The following is a 16,456-nucleotide window of genomic DNA, read 5'->3' on the forward strand; positions in this document are numbered from 1 at the left end:
GCTATCCTATGATGATGAAAACATGTGCTTAAATTAAAGCATTCTTTTAAATATATATTTGCTATTTTTTTTTTGTTCTAATATCCAAATAAATTAAAACACAACAATTTGAAATATTATTTTAACAATAAGACAAAATAAAATAGGGAAATAGTTTATTAATAATAACTATTTAAATTATATTTGTTACTTATTTATTAAATATTTATACAACATATTGATTTTGAAAATATCTATTTTTTTGTTCAATTAAGAATTGTTCTTAAGATAGAATATTGCAAAAAGAACAATGCTTTTATATTTGTGGTAATAACAATTCTTTTTAATATTATCTGATCTTGGACAACCAAGAAGTTCAATGTCTAAATAACTGTAGCTCCAGTTTTTAAAAAGAGTTTTTTTCTATCTATCCACCTTTAAATAAAAATAATTCTTTGTATGTTGAGAAATAATTTAATAAATTTTGTAAATTACTATGTTCGATCCAGCCAGTTACATCCAATGGTTTTTCGTCTATAAAATTTAATCTGTTAATTTTTTTGGTAGTAAAATCAACTTGCCATTGATCTTTCACTGATAATTGATGCTTTTAACAAAATCTATAGCCCAAGATTTTTCTTGAAAAATTAATTTTGTGATCTGAAATAATTCCATTAAAAAATTATTCATATGAAAAATTAATTTTGTGATTAGTGCTACCCAAACCACTACTACAGTGGAACCCCGGTTAACAAACGTAATCCGTTCCACGAGACCGTTCATTAACCGAAGCAATTTTTCCCATGGAAATTAATGTAAATACAATTAATCTGTTCTAGACGTCAGTATTTTTGTAATTTTATTTGTAAAATGGGTTTTCTTTAATGAAAATATAGGAAAACGTGCTCATAAACAATCGATCTGGGTTAAATTTTCGGAAAAAGGGAAAGATTTGACGGGTATAAAAACATCACATACGGTCGTTAAAGTTCTAAAATGACAGATAGCAGTAACAATAGGCTAAATTATAAGCGAAAGGCTTATAGGTTTATCAACAATCTCTGATCAGAGTTAACAAACAGGTGTCAAATAAATGCCTCGGAACAAACCTTTCTCATGACCTGATCTGGTTTCGGTTTTCACCTGGAGACAAAGAAGAAAACAATTGGAAAGTGAGGAATGAGATGCAGGACTAATCGTAAGATGAGATTCAAGGAAGAAATACTATAAAAACTCCCGAATCTCAAAGTCAAAACACAGTTTTCCTAAAAATTCTATGGCAATTAATCTGTGGCGTCTTCATCTGGATTAAGCCTGAAGTCGTGCCCGCTAAAATTTGTGTTGTGTCTCGCAGACTGCTCCAGTTGTTGAAGCTCTGTCACCTACCATCGCTTCTGTGACCAAGCGAACCCATCTCATTTGCTCTGGGGCTATGACTGATCAGCTTGCACTATCGTAGGACCAGCGATACGCCACTCCTCAGTGCTGAGAGAAAATACTGTAGATAAGCCATTTCCAACTACCTCAAATATGTAAGCATCTTCCCGTTCTAATAAACGATTTTCACTGTAAAATACTTGTCATCTTTGTCTCCTCTGCCACACCAACATACGAATGGACCCTAGACCATCACCGACATTAACTGATTTTCCCTAAAAGTCGGCAAGCTTACAAATTTGACACAAAAAGCCGTTAAGTTCGTTATCCGAGACAAAAATTTTCCAAAATAAAAGTTCGTAAACCGATTTGGTCATTAACCAGGACATTCATTAACCGAGGTTCCACTGTACTACAATTTACACCATAGACTTCTATGCACATGTTTTTTCCTGCGAGTTTTAATACAATTTGTTTCCAATAAACATCCAAAAACAGCTACTATGTCATCATCAGATGCATGGCCGACTGACTAAATAAGAGATTTTTCTCCTCGTGTGTGGGCAATAGGAAATTCTGAATTTCCTCAAGGCCGGGCCTGCACAATTATTCCTGAAAGGATTTCCTTAACATGTCCCCTTAAACTAAAACTCTTAAGGTCTAGCTCAGTGCTTTGCGTCTTATTCACTCGAATATCTAAAGACTCAAAACTTCCAAAGACTTATGAGCTAAACACTAAATTTTCAGAGGCTCAATTTTTGGAAATGCTTGAGAAGTGGGTCTTATTATTTGGACAAGAAGCTGTTTGTATTTAGGCCTACATGCTCACCAAGTTTCATTCAAATTGGAGATTTGAATGTCTGTCTCTCCCCTTTCTAGCAATAGGAATCATTTTTGAATAAATTTTTTATGAATAATTCTGAACAACACATTTGATCACAATGTTTAAACAGTATTTCACATGTTCTGTCATGTCAAAATTTTTGATTTAATCTACTGAAAAGGATCAAAGTGAAAAAGGTCACCCCAAAAATTCCCCAAATTTTTGTCAGTTGATAAAAACTCCCAATCTGGAAACGCTGGGCAGCATTGCACAAAACTGCTTTCGGTTCTCAACATCATTTCCTAATTTTCTTCCCGAACTTGCTGTGTGATGTCATTAAATCACTGGATGTGAATGAAGCTTGACATTTGGCTGTTTTTTCCAAATTGTGATTTGTGATTCAATTTCATGCTGAATGTCAAAACAAGCAGACTAAGATTTTATCATTACTTTTTATCATTAAAGTGGCAATAAAAATATACTGGCTATCGCCAGTATATTTTTATTGCCACTTTAATGTTTTTTCTTCACACTTTAAAATTTCCTATATCTAAGGAGATAGCTATATAGCTATAGACTTGGTAACTCTGCACTGAGAAGATTAATGAAATTAGAATTATCAAGTTGTAAATTATGGCATTAGTCCTTTTTGTTACAAGAGTATGTTTAAAATACAAAAATACAAGTTCCTATAAAGAATTCCTACTCAAATTTTTGTTTTGAATACAATGACTTTCCCTGACCCTAATGTCTTTTACAGTATGGCACATTACAAACATACATTGTTTTATTTTGTTAAAGTCAAATTCTATTACTTCTCTAACTTTTTAATTAATAGTTATATATTTTTTATAATCACCGAATTATTAAATTAAAAATAAAATGTTTTATTAAATAAAACTAATTTATCCTGTTATTAATCCACAACTGTAAAACTACATGGCTTTGAAAAAAGAAACACGCAATTATTTATTTATTATTAACAAATCCTGTATAATAGTGTACAAAAGTATAAATTTATTAAATTTATCCCTTAATAAATTTCCCAAAATTTATAAAATATTAATAAACTGGAATAAATCAGAAATTGTTTTATCAATACAATCAAAATTATTAAAATGAAAAATTATAAATAATACCATTTAAATTAAAATTATTTATCATTTCCTATACTTTGTTATAATTTATTTTCATCTGTTCATTAACACTGCCCTCAAACTGAGAGTGTAAATAGTAATTGTAAGGTATTAATCTAACATTGATAAAATATTTCAAAAATATCTTATCAATGTTAGATTAATAAAAGTATTATAGATTCCTCTCTCAAATTCATAATACTGCATAATTTAATACAGCAGTTTTAAAATCTAAAAGTGTTTCAAAATTTAAAAATGACAATTGATATTGTCATACGTTACATTTGGGACTTAGTTCAATATCCTAGAATTTTGCAGTGCTCTCCTCCCTGTTGAATTTTATAATTATTCTTCACATAAACAATTAATATTGGTTTTAAAATTAATCTGCACTTTCAATAAAAGAAGTAAATCTGTATATTATTGAGAATTAAACAAACCTGAAAATTAAAAAAAAATATGTATTTTTTTTAATATGATCACAATTTATAAAGTCTAATATTTTAAAATCACTCAATCATTCTATTGCATTTGTAAGATTGTAAGTCTTATGTTTCTAAATCATATAGTACATTGATAATTCAAGGAGTTATCTATCACACGGGAATGCACTTCATTTATAAGGAAAAATCAAATCTTTGAAATAGTCATTCTGCAAGATGCATTTCGAGTTTAGACTCCTCTTTAGTTGCAGACTATACATAAGATGCTGGTGTTGAATAAAACTAAAAGGACATATTATAAAAGATAAAGCATTTACAAATGAAAGCAGCAGTGTAAATTTTATTTCAATTCCCTCAATATAAGAAAAAAAATACACATACTAGTACACATGTATATTTTCTTGTATAACAGAACTGTAATAAAAGATTACTATGTTTTTTTTAAATGTTAAATTATGGAAGAATAAACTTCTAATTTAGCAAAAATTATTTTAACAAACACCTCCTAAGAAACAACTATATGGAAATAGTTATGTTTGAAATTGATACAAAAGATTATTCCTTTTTGAAGCACTATCTTTATGGCAAGATATGTGAATGATATATTTCTGATGTATGAAATTACTAAAACTGATTTTAAGTGGACTCTAAAATTTGTTAATGATTTAAACCCTTTTATAAAATTTGAAATAGAACTGAAAATGAATAAAAAATTAAATTATTTAGACATTACAATAACTAGATCTGACAAAAAACTTTATGTAAGAACATATGAAAAACAATGTAATATGGGAAAAATAATAAATTATAGATCATATTGCCCATTAACTGTAAAAAAGAATGTTATTGAAGCCTTAGCCATTATATGGTGAAGAATAACAAATTTACAGAATATAATAAGATCAACAAAATTTAAAACAGAAGTTTTTATTTAACGATTATCCGAATGCATTACTAAACAAATGGATTAAAAATCATAATTGAAATTTAATGTAAAGGTTAACAATAGTGATAATAAATTTTTATCTATTCCATATGTTCAGGGAATATTCAAAAAACATAATAAAGTATTTAGAAAATGTGATATTAATCTAGCAACAAAAACATATAATAAATCAAGAGCTCTGTTAATTAAAACAAATAATTCATGTATGGAAAAATTGAAAATGTACAGTATAGTTTATAAGTTAAATTGTACTTGTGATAACAAAGTGTACTATATCAGTGAAACTGGTAGATCTTTAGTTATTAGAGTAAAAGAGCACGAATCAGCAATCAGATTAAAGTACAAGCAATTGCCATGGTTCATTCATTGTAACAAATATAATTGTACCATTGATAAAAATAATGTAGAAATATTAGCTAAAGAAAAAATTCTTATTTAGAAAAATTTAAAGAGCATATAATGATAACGAATAATAATAAAACATTAATAAATTTAAATAGAGGAATGGAAACAGATGACATATGGGATAACATCATCTTCAGTAATAAGTGCTATAGATGCAGGTAGAATAGTGAGTGTCTTGTATATCTGTGTGTGGTTTTAATAATTGTAAATTTACTTCATTATAGAAAGGTCAGTGATGGTTTTAAAATTTATATAATTTACCTAATTCATTTGTAATTGTGTACTTTTTAAAAAAACATTTTTATCCTGAAGAGGGATGTGTAGCATCCAAAGTACATAGCATTAAAGGCTTATTAAAAAGTTGATTTTGTAGTCTTGGTCTTTAGTAAAAAAAATTATAGGAGGAATAATATAAAATTAATTATTATTAGCCAACATAGTGTTTTTTAAATAAAAAAAACTGTTCTATAAGTCTAATACTTTTAGAAAACAACTATATGATTATTTGGATTTAATCCAAAGACAACTTATAAGAAATGTTTGTTACCTGAAATAACTTGCTAAATTAAAGGATTTTTCATAATTGCAATATCAAAAATTAATTTTAAAATTATTAGATTTGATTTTATATAAAAATTTTTGTTTCAAACAGTAATGTACAATAGTTTCAGTTTGTTATCCAAAAGGTTTTTCATCTGAAAAATTTATCTTCTATTGTCTAAATTTATAAAATTTTAATACAAAATAAGTTATTTAATTAAGCTTTTGTACAAAGAAAGCAATTACTTACCGAAGCACATGCAAGAATTCCAAAAAATCCAACTCTTTCAACTAGTTTTTCAATTGCCAGTTTTGTCTTATCAATAAACGACTAAAAATAAAAATTTTGTAATTTTAATATTACATGCTTATTTACATTTGATTAAATTATCTTTGACATACTAATTATAATACTATAACATTCCATATAGATTGTTATTTGTACTAGGTCTGCACCAAAAGTTCACACACATTTTAACAAGCTGCAGATTTTGGTTTTTCCATATTATACACTAAATTGATTCAACTCATCATATATTATTCAAAATAAAATAACTTTCATTAAACTACTTAATTTAGCAATGGAAATAACATTTTACATTTTATTTCATTATTATGAATTATCATTTCTAATACCAATCTCTTCATTGTTTTTTTAATACAAACTGATTTATAAAACTTGAAAGATAAAAAATACAATAATTTGAAATATTAAAATTTTCTTCCTTTAAGTTTCTTATTTAAAAATATAAAGAAAAATATTACTTAAAGAAAAACTGTATCTTATTCAAGAATGAAATAAATTATTTTCTAACCTGTTCTTCTGGATGTTCTTTTTTTTTTCGAATTAATTCTTCAAACTGTTTCAATTCATCATCATCTGGATCTTGTCCCGATAATCTTGCTAAAATTTAATTAGTAAAATTTTTTTCAGATTATAATAAAATTACAGTAATTATCTAATGCTAAAAACCATACTTAATTTTCTGTTATGTATTTAAACAACATACAGTAGACCCCCTATAACGCTTAGATACATTCCACGCTAATCAAATTTTACGTTGTAGGAACGATTAAATACATGAGCCAATCGCAGCCCGATAGGTGGGAACTTTACAGACTAAGGCTGTTCGAAAGGTTTTCTTCTATAAAATTAACCGATTCTAGACTAATTCCACTCAACATTTCCAAAACACGTATAATTTTTTGGGAGTAATCCGTATAAACTATGCTATAAACAAAAAATTATAGGATTACTTACCGAGTGTGTACCGTTCGACTACGCCCGTTGTTCAAAGCTTGTCTTCGTCGCGGAACAGCACACGAAACGGCGGCCGCGATATCTGATAAATAATTTATCGCAGAAAGATAACTTGACCTTTGGAGACATCATTAATATAAATAATTTTTATGGCCGTTGAATAAGAAGTGTTTCTTTCACAAGAAATGTATAAAATTAGTGCTGTATTAGACTTACGGTACCTAATTTACATACTGTACAGACGATAATAAACTCAACTTACTAGCCTAAAATCTCCGTAGCGTGTTGCCAGGCGGCAGAAAGCATATATATAATTATAATAAAGTTACAATAAATTAAGTTAATATATAATTATATATACAGTACCTAATTTATATATAATTAATATATAATTATATGTACAGTACCTAATTTATATATAATTTATATATAATACTAAACAGACGATAGCAAACTCAATTTAGCCGCTCCGTAGCGTGGCGCAGGGTCGGAGGTAAGTAGTTCGGCTGCTCATCCACTATTGGTCCAGACTCTATCAATCTTGTCGCGAAACGACGTTATAGGAGGTACTTTATACGAAAGTTTCTACAATTTTTTCGCTACGTTATAGGAATTGTCGTTATAGGAACGTACGTTATAGGGGGGTCGACTGTAATCAAGACTGAACTACATAATCACTAAGCATAACTTCCTGGACTATTTTTGGCTGTGGTGATTGTAAGAAAGCTTATTAATCCAATAAATTTGGACTCTCTTTCAAATTTGCTGCATTATTTGGATTTCTTATAAACTGAAAATAGTCTGGAAAGTTAGACTTAATATATCTACTTAAAAAAGATAAGTGAAACATAAATTTTATAAAATTTTAAATCATTTTTATTTGAAATTTTAGCTTTGATGAGTTGTTAAAATTTTGATAAAAATACAAAATGGTAGATTTATTCAAACATTTTGCAGTATAAAATTTAAGTACTGAATTTTATTTTGATGCAAGTTTTGTTTTCAATGAAATTAAAAATTAATTTTAAAAAATGTCAGTGTTAAAAAATATTATAAAATCAAAAAATGTCACTTTGATTTTCAGCTTATTTGCTAATTAACTAAGAATTTATGAATAATAGCCAATATAAATTTTAACGAGGTTATAAAACTGAATTTTTACAAAACTTACATGCTTTGGCCATGAAATATGGAGGTAATTCACCTAAAGCTGTGCCAGCACCCTTAAAAGATTAGAAAAAATATTTAAATATTTTAAAATTCACTATATAAGTAAAAAGTAGACAAAGATCAGAGTTGAATGCTAATTAAGTTAAAAATACAAAACTCCATTTGATAATATAGTTAAACCATGTATATATGTCCCAAGAATTAACATTTACCTATAATTTACACCACATTTTTCTGTTGTAAATTTTTTCTTTTAGTCAGTTCTATACAAAAAATTTCTTGTAAATTACAGCTTTTTTTACATTTCTTTAAATTTACATATTTTGACTGATTAAATCCATATTTTCAAAAATAAAGAAAAGGAAATTAAAATAAATGAGTTTTTATGACATAGATAATGCTACTGTTTCCAATCTGCCATGGTTAATTCAGTTCTAGTACTGTTTGAGTAAAGTATTCCCGTATGGGCATGGGATTTAAAGTTTCTTCATTCCAAACAGTTTACTAATCTTTTTCAACCTCATAATAAAGAAAATGAAAGCCAAGAAAGAAATATATAATCTCTCACTATACAACTACAGGTATTGAAAGAAGTATGGAAACAAAAGTAAATAAGTATACTAAACATCCCAAAGCCTGATGCATAGATACTCAAATCTACCTCTAGTACCAAATTAATTAGTATCTAATCATTAATCAATAGTAAATTTATAGCCAGATTGTTTAAGGCAATCTTATGATTGAGTACAAGTAAACCTCATGAAGTGACTAAAAATTTCAATTTTGATTTCAAATACAATTGTTAAAAGTTGATAGAAAATTGAGAATATTAAAAAAAGCAGTTCAAGAAGAACATTTTCTTGAACTGCTTGAACATTTTCTCTTCTTTACCAAGAAGAGAAAATGTATGAAGATTTTACCATATGAACTTAAAAAAAATAATATTCAATACAAGATTAAACTGTCTCTCTCAGACCCAGAACATTCTTATTGATAGACTGAGAATAAGAGAAAAAGTTTTTAAAATTGCAAAAAACTTCAATTTACAGATATTTAAAGTATCAAATAGATGAATAATTGTTTTAAAAGAAGGCATAACCTGATCTATAAAACTGAATGGTGAGAGTAAAACTATTAATCCTAAAACAGTGAAAGAGAGGAAGGAGAAAGTTAATTCATTTCTTGGAGACTAAAAAGACATATTTTATGTTGACTAAATAGATTTACTTTTCAGTCTTCTACCTGGCAAAACTTTTTGCTTTTGTGGGAAAAATGCCAAAAGGAAAAATGAATAAACAGAGGTTAACAGTTTTATATAAGAATAAAAAAATTAAAGACAACCAACTTCCAACAACAAAAAAATTATTTTTTTCTTGAATTAATGTCCAAGTCATCCATCTGAGGACTAGTGAACTCAAGTTCTTACCTCCAAATTGTACTAGTGATATAACCTCTTCATGTAAGGATTATTTTTGTTGTTGAAATAAGCTCATTAAGATTTAAGTATGCAGATATAAAAAACTAAAGCATTGCACACAGCAGGTGAAAGATTTAAGTGTAATAATGTTTACTTCTGTTAAGTGGAAATTCCAAAGTTCAAACAAAATTAAGCATTCTTGATGCAATGCACTTTATTGAAAAATCATGCAATGAGATAAAGCAATCAATAATTGTAACTGTAATCAATAATCCTGTTTTAGAAAAACTGAATTAAGGGTTATTTCAACAACAAAAATAATCCTTACATGAAGAGGTTATATCACTAGTACAATTTGGAGGTAAGAACTTTGAGTTCACTAGTCCTCAGATGGATGACGTGGACATTAATTAAAGAACAAAATAATTTTTTTGTTGTTGTAACTCGGTTGTCTTTAATTTTTTGATTCTTATACAGAACTGTTAACCTCTGTTTATATGATTTTAATGGATGTCAAGTTTGGGAAGTGTTTGAAAGTGGGTAACCTGACAATTGGAAAAACATGAATATGAAAAAAGCATTTGATGACCTTGTTAGTGTTAACAGTCCTTTAATTACATGTGAATACTTAATCCTTAACCTATCCCATGTTGAAATTTTTCTCCGTTGTGTGTGGCCGCCATGTTGAATTTTTGTGTATGTTAAGCCTAACAAAAAAATTTTTTTTAAATAATAATTGTGGCTACTTATCGTTAAAAATTATTTTTTTATTTTGCACAAACAAAATAAATACATTGAAAAACATAAAAACAAAAAAGTTATATTTTGAAAGTTTGTTTTAATATAAAAATTATGACGCATAGCAACATCTAGTATCAAAAGTGTTTTGACACAGAAACGAGTATGTTCGGGGTTAATGGCAGGGCCGGCCATCGGGGGAGTGCGGCGGATGCTGTGCACCGGGGACCCGCGATTGAGGGGGCCCTAACATTGTCAAGAATGCACAAGAAAACTCGACAATATTCCTATCGTTGTCAGTATGACGAAAAGTACATTTTATCGTAAACATTATTATTGTAATCTCTGAATTTCGACAATCTTCAAACTAATTCTCGGTGATGCGAATGTTTAGTTTTTGTTATTTGATTCGGGAAACTCCCAAGGATCCCCACCTAAATTTGACTTTAAAAAAAAAATCTCAATACCATATAGCCCGCGTTAAGAAATGAAAATAATACTGTGGCCATCAGCCATATAAGATTATATGTATATTTGCATATAGTCGTAGTTTTAAGTAAATACGACTCTGTTCTAATGTATCATATAAACAGAATAAAAAATTCGAAAAATAGAATTGTGCATCATTTAGCACATAGATCACGAGAACAAATTATTTCTGCGTTAGGAGATGAAGTCCTTAACAAAATTAAAGACGATATAAAAGAAGCCACATACTATAGTATCCAAATGGATTGTACTCCTGATATTTCCCATAAGGAACAAACTTCAATTATTATTAGGTATGTAAATTTTGAAGAGAAAAGATTAATTATAAATGAGTCATTTATAAATTTTATTGAAGCAACTGATGTGACTGAAGAAGGACTAGCAAAAACTATTGAAAACATTAAGTGAGCTTGATTTAGATATTATGAATTGTAGAGGGCAGGGATACGACAACGGTAGCAACATGAAAGGGAAATATAAAGGTGTACTGTACAATCTAGAATAATTACTGTAAACCGTCACGCAATATATGTGCCTTGCCTATCACACTCTTTTAATTTATTAATTTGTGATGCTGCTTCCAGCAGTATATATTGTAAAAATTTTTTGGGGATATTGCAACGTTTATATTGCTTATTTTCTACATCTACAAAGAGATGGGTAATTCTACAACAGCATTTAAACATTACTCTTAAACCATTATGTGACATTCGTTGGGAAGCCAAAATAGATTCGATTAAAGCAGTGCATATGTTACTGTAAAAGACCAAAATTAGAGAATGTCGATATTCTCTGGTAAATGTCGACACATACAAAATACGTTGGTGAAAGACCGAATATTTGGTTATATTATTAAACATTCGAACAATCGCCGGTGTATGTCAACAAGCACAGATAAGCTTTGATGGAGGTCAAAACGACACCCGAAAAGCCGATGTCGACAGAGAGGCGACAGTCTATCGCCAAATCCTTTGTGGATAGTCGGAGGTAGGACAAGGTCGTACCTCTTTTCCTGGCAACGGTTTGGTGGAAATCACCCACTTTGTCACTGGATGGAGTTTTTGTTCTTTTGATCCCGTGAGGTGGGGATCGATTAGTCAGGTCGAGTGGCGGAAGATGAGAGGGTTCGTCAGTAAGGCGTCGGCGATATCCGAATAAAAGACACCATTAACAGATCAGTTCGTGATCACGTAATTACGTAATCAGGTTGTAATTTGTAAAGAAAAGTTACTTTTCATAGATGAAATTTCTTCTCAAGAAATATCGCTGAGTAAAGCAGCTACAGCTAAATCGAAAAGTAGAGGGTAAGGCTATACAGTAGACTCTCCTATAACACTGTAGATATTTCCGTGTTATATGAATTCCATGTTGTACGAGTCACTTAGATTTTACAAATACGTGAGCCGTTCACAGCCCGACACACGTATTTGTAAAATCTAAGTGACCCCTACAGTGTTATAGGGGTCTACTGTACACGCTGTCATTGCAAAAAGAAGTGTTCCACGAATAAATGCAGTTGTAAAAGCGAGGGACTCAAAGTGCCATAACAGTTTAAGTTATTGCAATAAATAAGATTGTACAACGTCAATCACATAATTTATGTGTAAGTTTATTATTGTATTATATTCTTTAATGATTTAGAACGTACTGTTCGTTTTAGGTTCAACAGTTTATTTACATGTGCCGTTACTTAAGCTTTCTCCTATTTTGACATATTAACGTAATAAAAATATTTTTATTGAGCATTCACCATCAGTGCATGCTGAATGTCGACATTTGCCGGTGTAAGTGAGAAATGATTATATTTAGCAAATATTTCGTACATACACGAAACGACTGTGTGAATGTTGACATTCGCCAGATATCGGTCATTCACAGTAACATATACACAGTTTGAACAAACTTGTAATGCCCTAGAAGAATTTATTTATGTAAGTAACGATAATACAGCGGTATCCGAAGCTAAAAGTCTATTGGATTCAATACAAGAAATGCCATTTATTTTATGTTTAATAGTATGGTTTGCAATGTTGTGTAAAATCAACGCTATCAATATTATTTCAAGCAAAAACAATTATTCTTGAGTCGGCTTTTAATTTAGTCAATAAAATTAAAACTGAAATCCAAAATTTAACACATTTTTAGACGAAGTAAAAGTGCTAGCACGTAATTTGAATATTTCAGAACATTTTCCTGAAAAAGGAAAAGGTTATATTCCGAAATAGCAGATGAAGCTTTAGAAAACCCGGTAGAGGAATTTTAGATGTTATTTTTTTAACACTCTAATTGATACTGTTATTGTACAAATAGAAGATAGATTTAAAAGTATACCAAATATTATTTCTGATTTCAAATTAATCACTGATATGAAAACCTTAGAAAAACATGAATTAGAAAAATGTTCCAAAAACTTTGTAAAGTTTTATAACAAAGATGTAGATGAAAACCTAATCCAGGAAATTGGTTTGCTACGGGATTTGATTTTGAATGAAAGGGATGTAAATAACGCACAAGACATATGCAATACATACTAAATAATAATTATAATGAGTTATTTCTAAATGTATTAACTGTGTTAAAACTTTTCTTTGCGTTGCCAGTTACTATAGCAAGTGCTGAGCGCTCTTTCAGCAAATTAAAATTAATAAAGAATTATCTTCGATCCAGCATGTGTGCAGAACGCTTAATGCATTTGCTATATTAAGCATCGAAAAAGAAATTGCAAAAATTATAATTTTCCTGAAGTAATTCATGTATTAGCAAGAACAAAATCACGCTTTAAATAAACATGCATTAATATATGTTCGTGTTTGTAATTTTTTTTATTTTACAAAAAATGTAGGGCCCAAATAGTTTCTTGCACCCGGGCCCCTTTACAGAGAAGGCCGGCCCTGGTTAATGGGTTAGGTCAAATGAGGTCAACACAAAAATACTTGGGAACAACATGGGACAGGTTAATAAAGCTACTCATCAATTTAAAATACCAGGATGTGATGAAGAAGAGGAGGAAGTTATTTGTGCTATACAAACTTTTTAAAAGTTTTTGTGTTTCTTTTGTTAAAGCTGTGTCTTTATTTTTAATGTCTGTTTTTATTTTATAACAAAGTCTAAAATGGTGTGCGTCAAACACATCTGGTAAAATACCAATGTTAATGTTCATTAAAATAAAAGACAGCAAGTCAAGAATAGAAGTAAACTGAAAGTTGGTTTTAATGTAATTTTATAAAAAATTTGATGCAAATGACCACAAAAGCCATAATTATGCCAATAGAAGAGGAATGGAACAAATTTACAAAGGATACAGTACCGAATAAAGTGGATGTGTAGTGGATGTGTAGACTAAGGTCTTAAATTGTCACTTCATTATGAAATAAAATCATGTTTTTGTCATTTAATAGTAAAAAAGAAAATATTCAAGGCAGGTTGAATAGAAAACGGGAAAAATATCATTAAAATTTGGGAGGATGAACAATATATCATGGTAATTTTGACACATGAAACTTCAAATCAGTTAATAGTAATTGCAACTGGCAACATTGTTAACATGGAAGAACATAAGGCAACATGCCGAGAAAACAGCAGCACCTCTCAAGCAGTGCATAAAGGAAGAACAGCATAGTACTGTCAGATTTTTGACAAGCAAGGTATAAAACCAATTGAAATCCATTGATGCAAGCAGATATAGTATGAATAGAATTCTAGGTTCAAAAACAGCACAGTTCATCAGAAAATTCTTCACAGAATTCACTGCAGTTCCAGCACAGATTATGACACATGCTGATTAGTTTACCACTAGCTTACAACATTCCATAACTTGTTTGTTCTCCCTCATGTCCCATTGGTATATCTATATTGTTTTTGTATAAATATTTTTATTTTATCTATCACATTCTGTATTTATTTGTATTAATGTGCTCATAGTATGCTTGTAGATACACACACAGAGAACATTGCTTAAATTTATATTTATTCCATTTATGATTGTATTCTGTAATTTTTTTGTTTTTGTTCCATTTATAGAAACAATCTAAGTTCTTAAATGTTCTATTTTTTAAATCTTTTTTATTTCTTTATTCTAAATGATGATCATTAAAGTATAATGTAACTATGTTTTCAACCAAATTTAAAATTGCTGGAATTTCACGGTGATGTTTGTATTAATTCTTTGCATAATAAATAAACTAGTTTAATTTTAGAATATCTTTGCTTGGATTCTTGTCAGATTTTAATTTTATGATGTCAAATGATAAATCACATAAAAGTAAAGTAGTTTATGCATTACAAGGAATTAGAATTCTTTATGAGTATACAAGAGAATGATGCCAATGACTGATTTTAAGAGCCATCTCCCCATTTTTGAAGATGCTTATTATTATTTTGCTCTGCATCATTTTAAATTACAATGTCTTCTTTTCTCTTAACATAAATTTATTAAAATTTTTAATAGTCTGTGCGATGATTTACGTAATATATCGAGTTATGAAATCTTCAGAAAAAATGTAAAAAAATGGAAAAAAGGTTAAGACTCAACGTTATTTGTTGTTAATTAATTTTTCTTTCTCAGCTCGCGTCCTGATTTTTGTTTGTTTGTTTGTTTGTTTTGATTAACTGTTAAGATGCTTGTAAAAGGCCAACCTGGCCACAGTGTCTTTTGAAAAATAAAATAAAAATAAAATAAATGCCGCGATTCGCATAATTTCGCGGCGTTGTCGGGTTCCATGTTGCAATTCGCAAAATTTCGCGGCGTTGTCGGGTTNAAAAAAAAAAAAAAAAAAAAAAAAAAAAAAAAAAAAAAAAAAAAAAAAAAAAAAAAAAAAAAAAAAAAAAAAAAAAAAAAAAAAAATACAGGTTAAATAAGTGCAAATAATATAAAAAGTTAATATTGTTTTCAAAGAATTTTTTTAAATTATAAAAATGGCACAGCTCTGTAAAGTTAAGCAAAATACAATAGAATCTTGTTTTAATAGATCACTCTGGCTGCCAAAAATCATCCATTGTACTGAGAATCTGTTATATCACGAACAACAGATTTCCTGCATACTCAGGAAAATATCCATTTTAAAATTATTTCTGCTTTTTAACCCCTACATACAAGAAATATCAGTACTTGAAATTATTCAGTTTCTTGAGATCTCTATTCTTTATTCTATAGAAACACATATGTTACAAGTTTGTATATTATGCTGTATATATGTAGAATAAAGCTGACAGAAACTGTATACACTGTAAGCACAAACAGATTCAAAGTATATATGCTCATTAGCACTTCACTTGACTTCATGGTTTGTTTTGATGCTGCTTTTCTGCCTATTGAATACAACAACTGCTTGATATTAGCAATGTCATGTACAGCCTGTTTGTTGGTGCTGACACTCATCAGCAAGGTCTTCATGTCATAGAAAGACTCAATGGTCACACTAAATTTTGGCACTACACTTTGACCAAAATAAACATGCATTAATATATGTTCGTGTTTGTAATTTTTTTTATTTTACAAAAAATGTAGGGCCCAAATAGTTTCTTGCACCCGGGCCCCTTTATAGAGAAGGCCGGCCCTGNAAAAAAAAAAAAAAAAAAAAAAAAAAAAAAAAAAAAAAAAAAAAAAAAAAAAAAAAAAAAAAAAAAAAAAAAAAAAAAAAAAAAAAAAAAAAAAAAAAAAAAAAAAAAAAAAAAAAAAAAAAAAAAAAAAAAAAAAAAAAAAAAAAAAAAAAAAAAAAAAAAAAAAAAAAAAA

General features: G+C 28.8%; 1 protein-coding gene across 2 annotated transcripts in view; it reads right to left on the minus strand.

Annotated features, from left to right (window-relative positions):
* Positions 1-16,456, minus strand: part of LOC111626687 (vacuole membrane protein 1-like) — an 81,116-nt gene that overhangs the window by 34,965 nt on the left and 29,695 nt on the right. For both annotated transcript variants that reach the window (XM_023370168.1, XM_023370170.1), the window contains 3 exons: positions 8,082-8,133; positions 6,465-6,553; positions 5,900-5,980 (listed from right to left, as the gene is read on the minus strand). In XM_023370168.1, coding sequence (XP_023225936.1) covers positions 5,900-5,980; positions 6,465-6,553; positions 8,082-8,133 — 222 coding nt within the window. The remainder of the gene's footprint in view (positions 1-5,899; positions 5,981-6,464; positions 6,554-8,081; positions 8,134-16,456) is intronic.

The sequence above is a fragment of the Centruroides sculpturatus genome, unplaced genomic scaffold (assembly GCF_000671375.1).
Source record: "Centruroides sculpturatus isolate CEXI.00-Female unplaced genomic scaffold, Cexi_2.0 scaffold381, whole genome shotgun sequence".
Lineage (NCBI taxonomy): Eukaryota > Metazoa > Arthropoda > Arachnida > Scorpiones > Buthidae > Centruroides > Centruroides sculpturatus.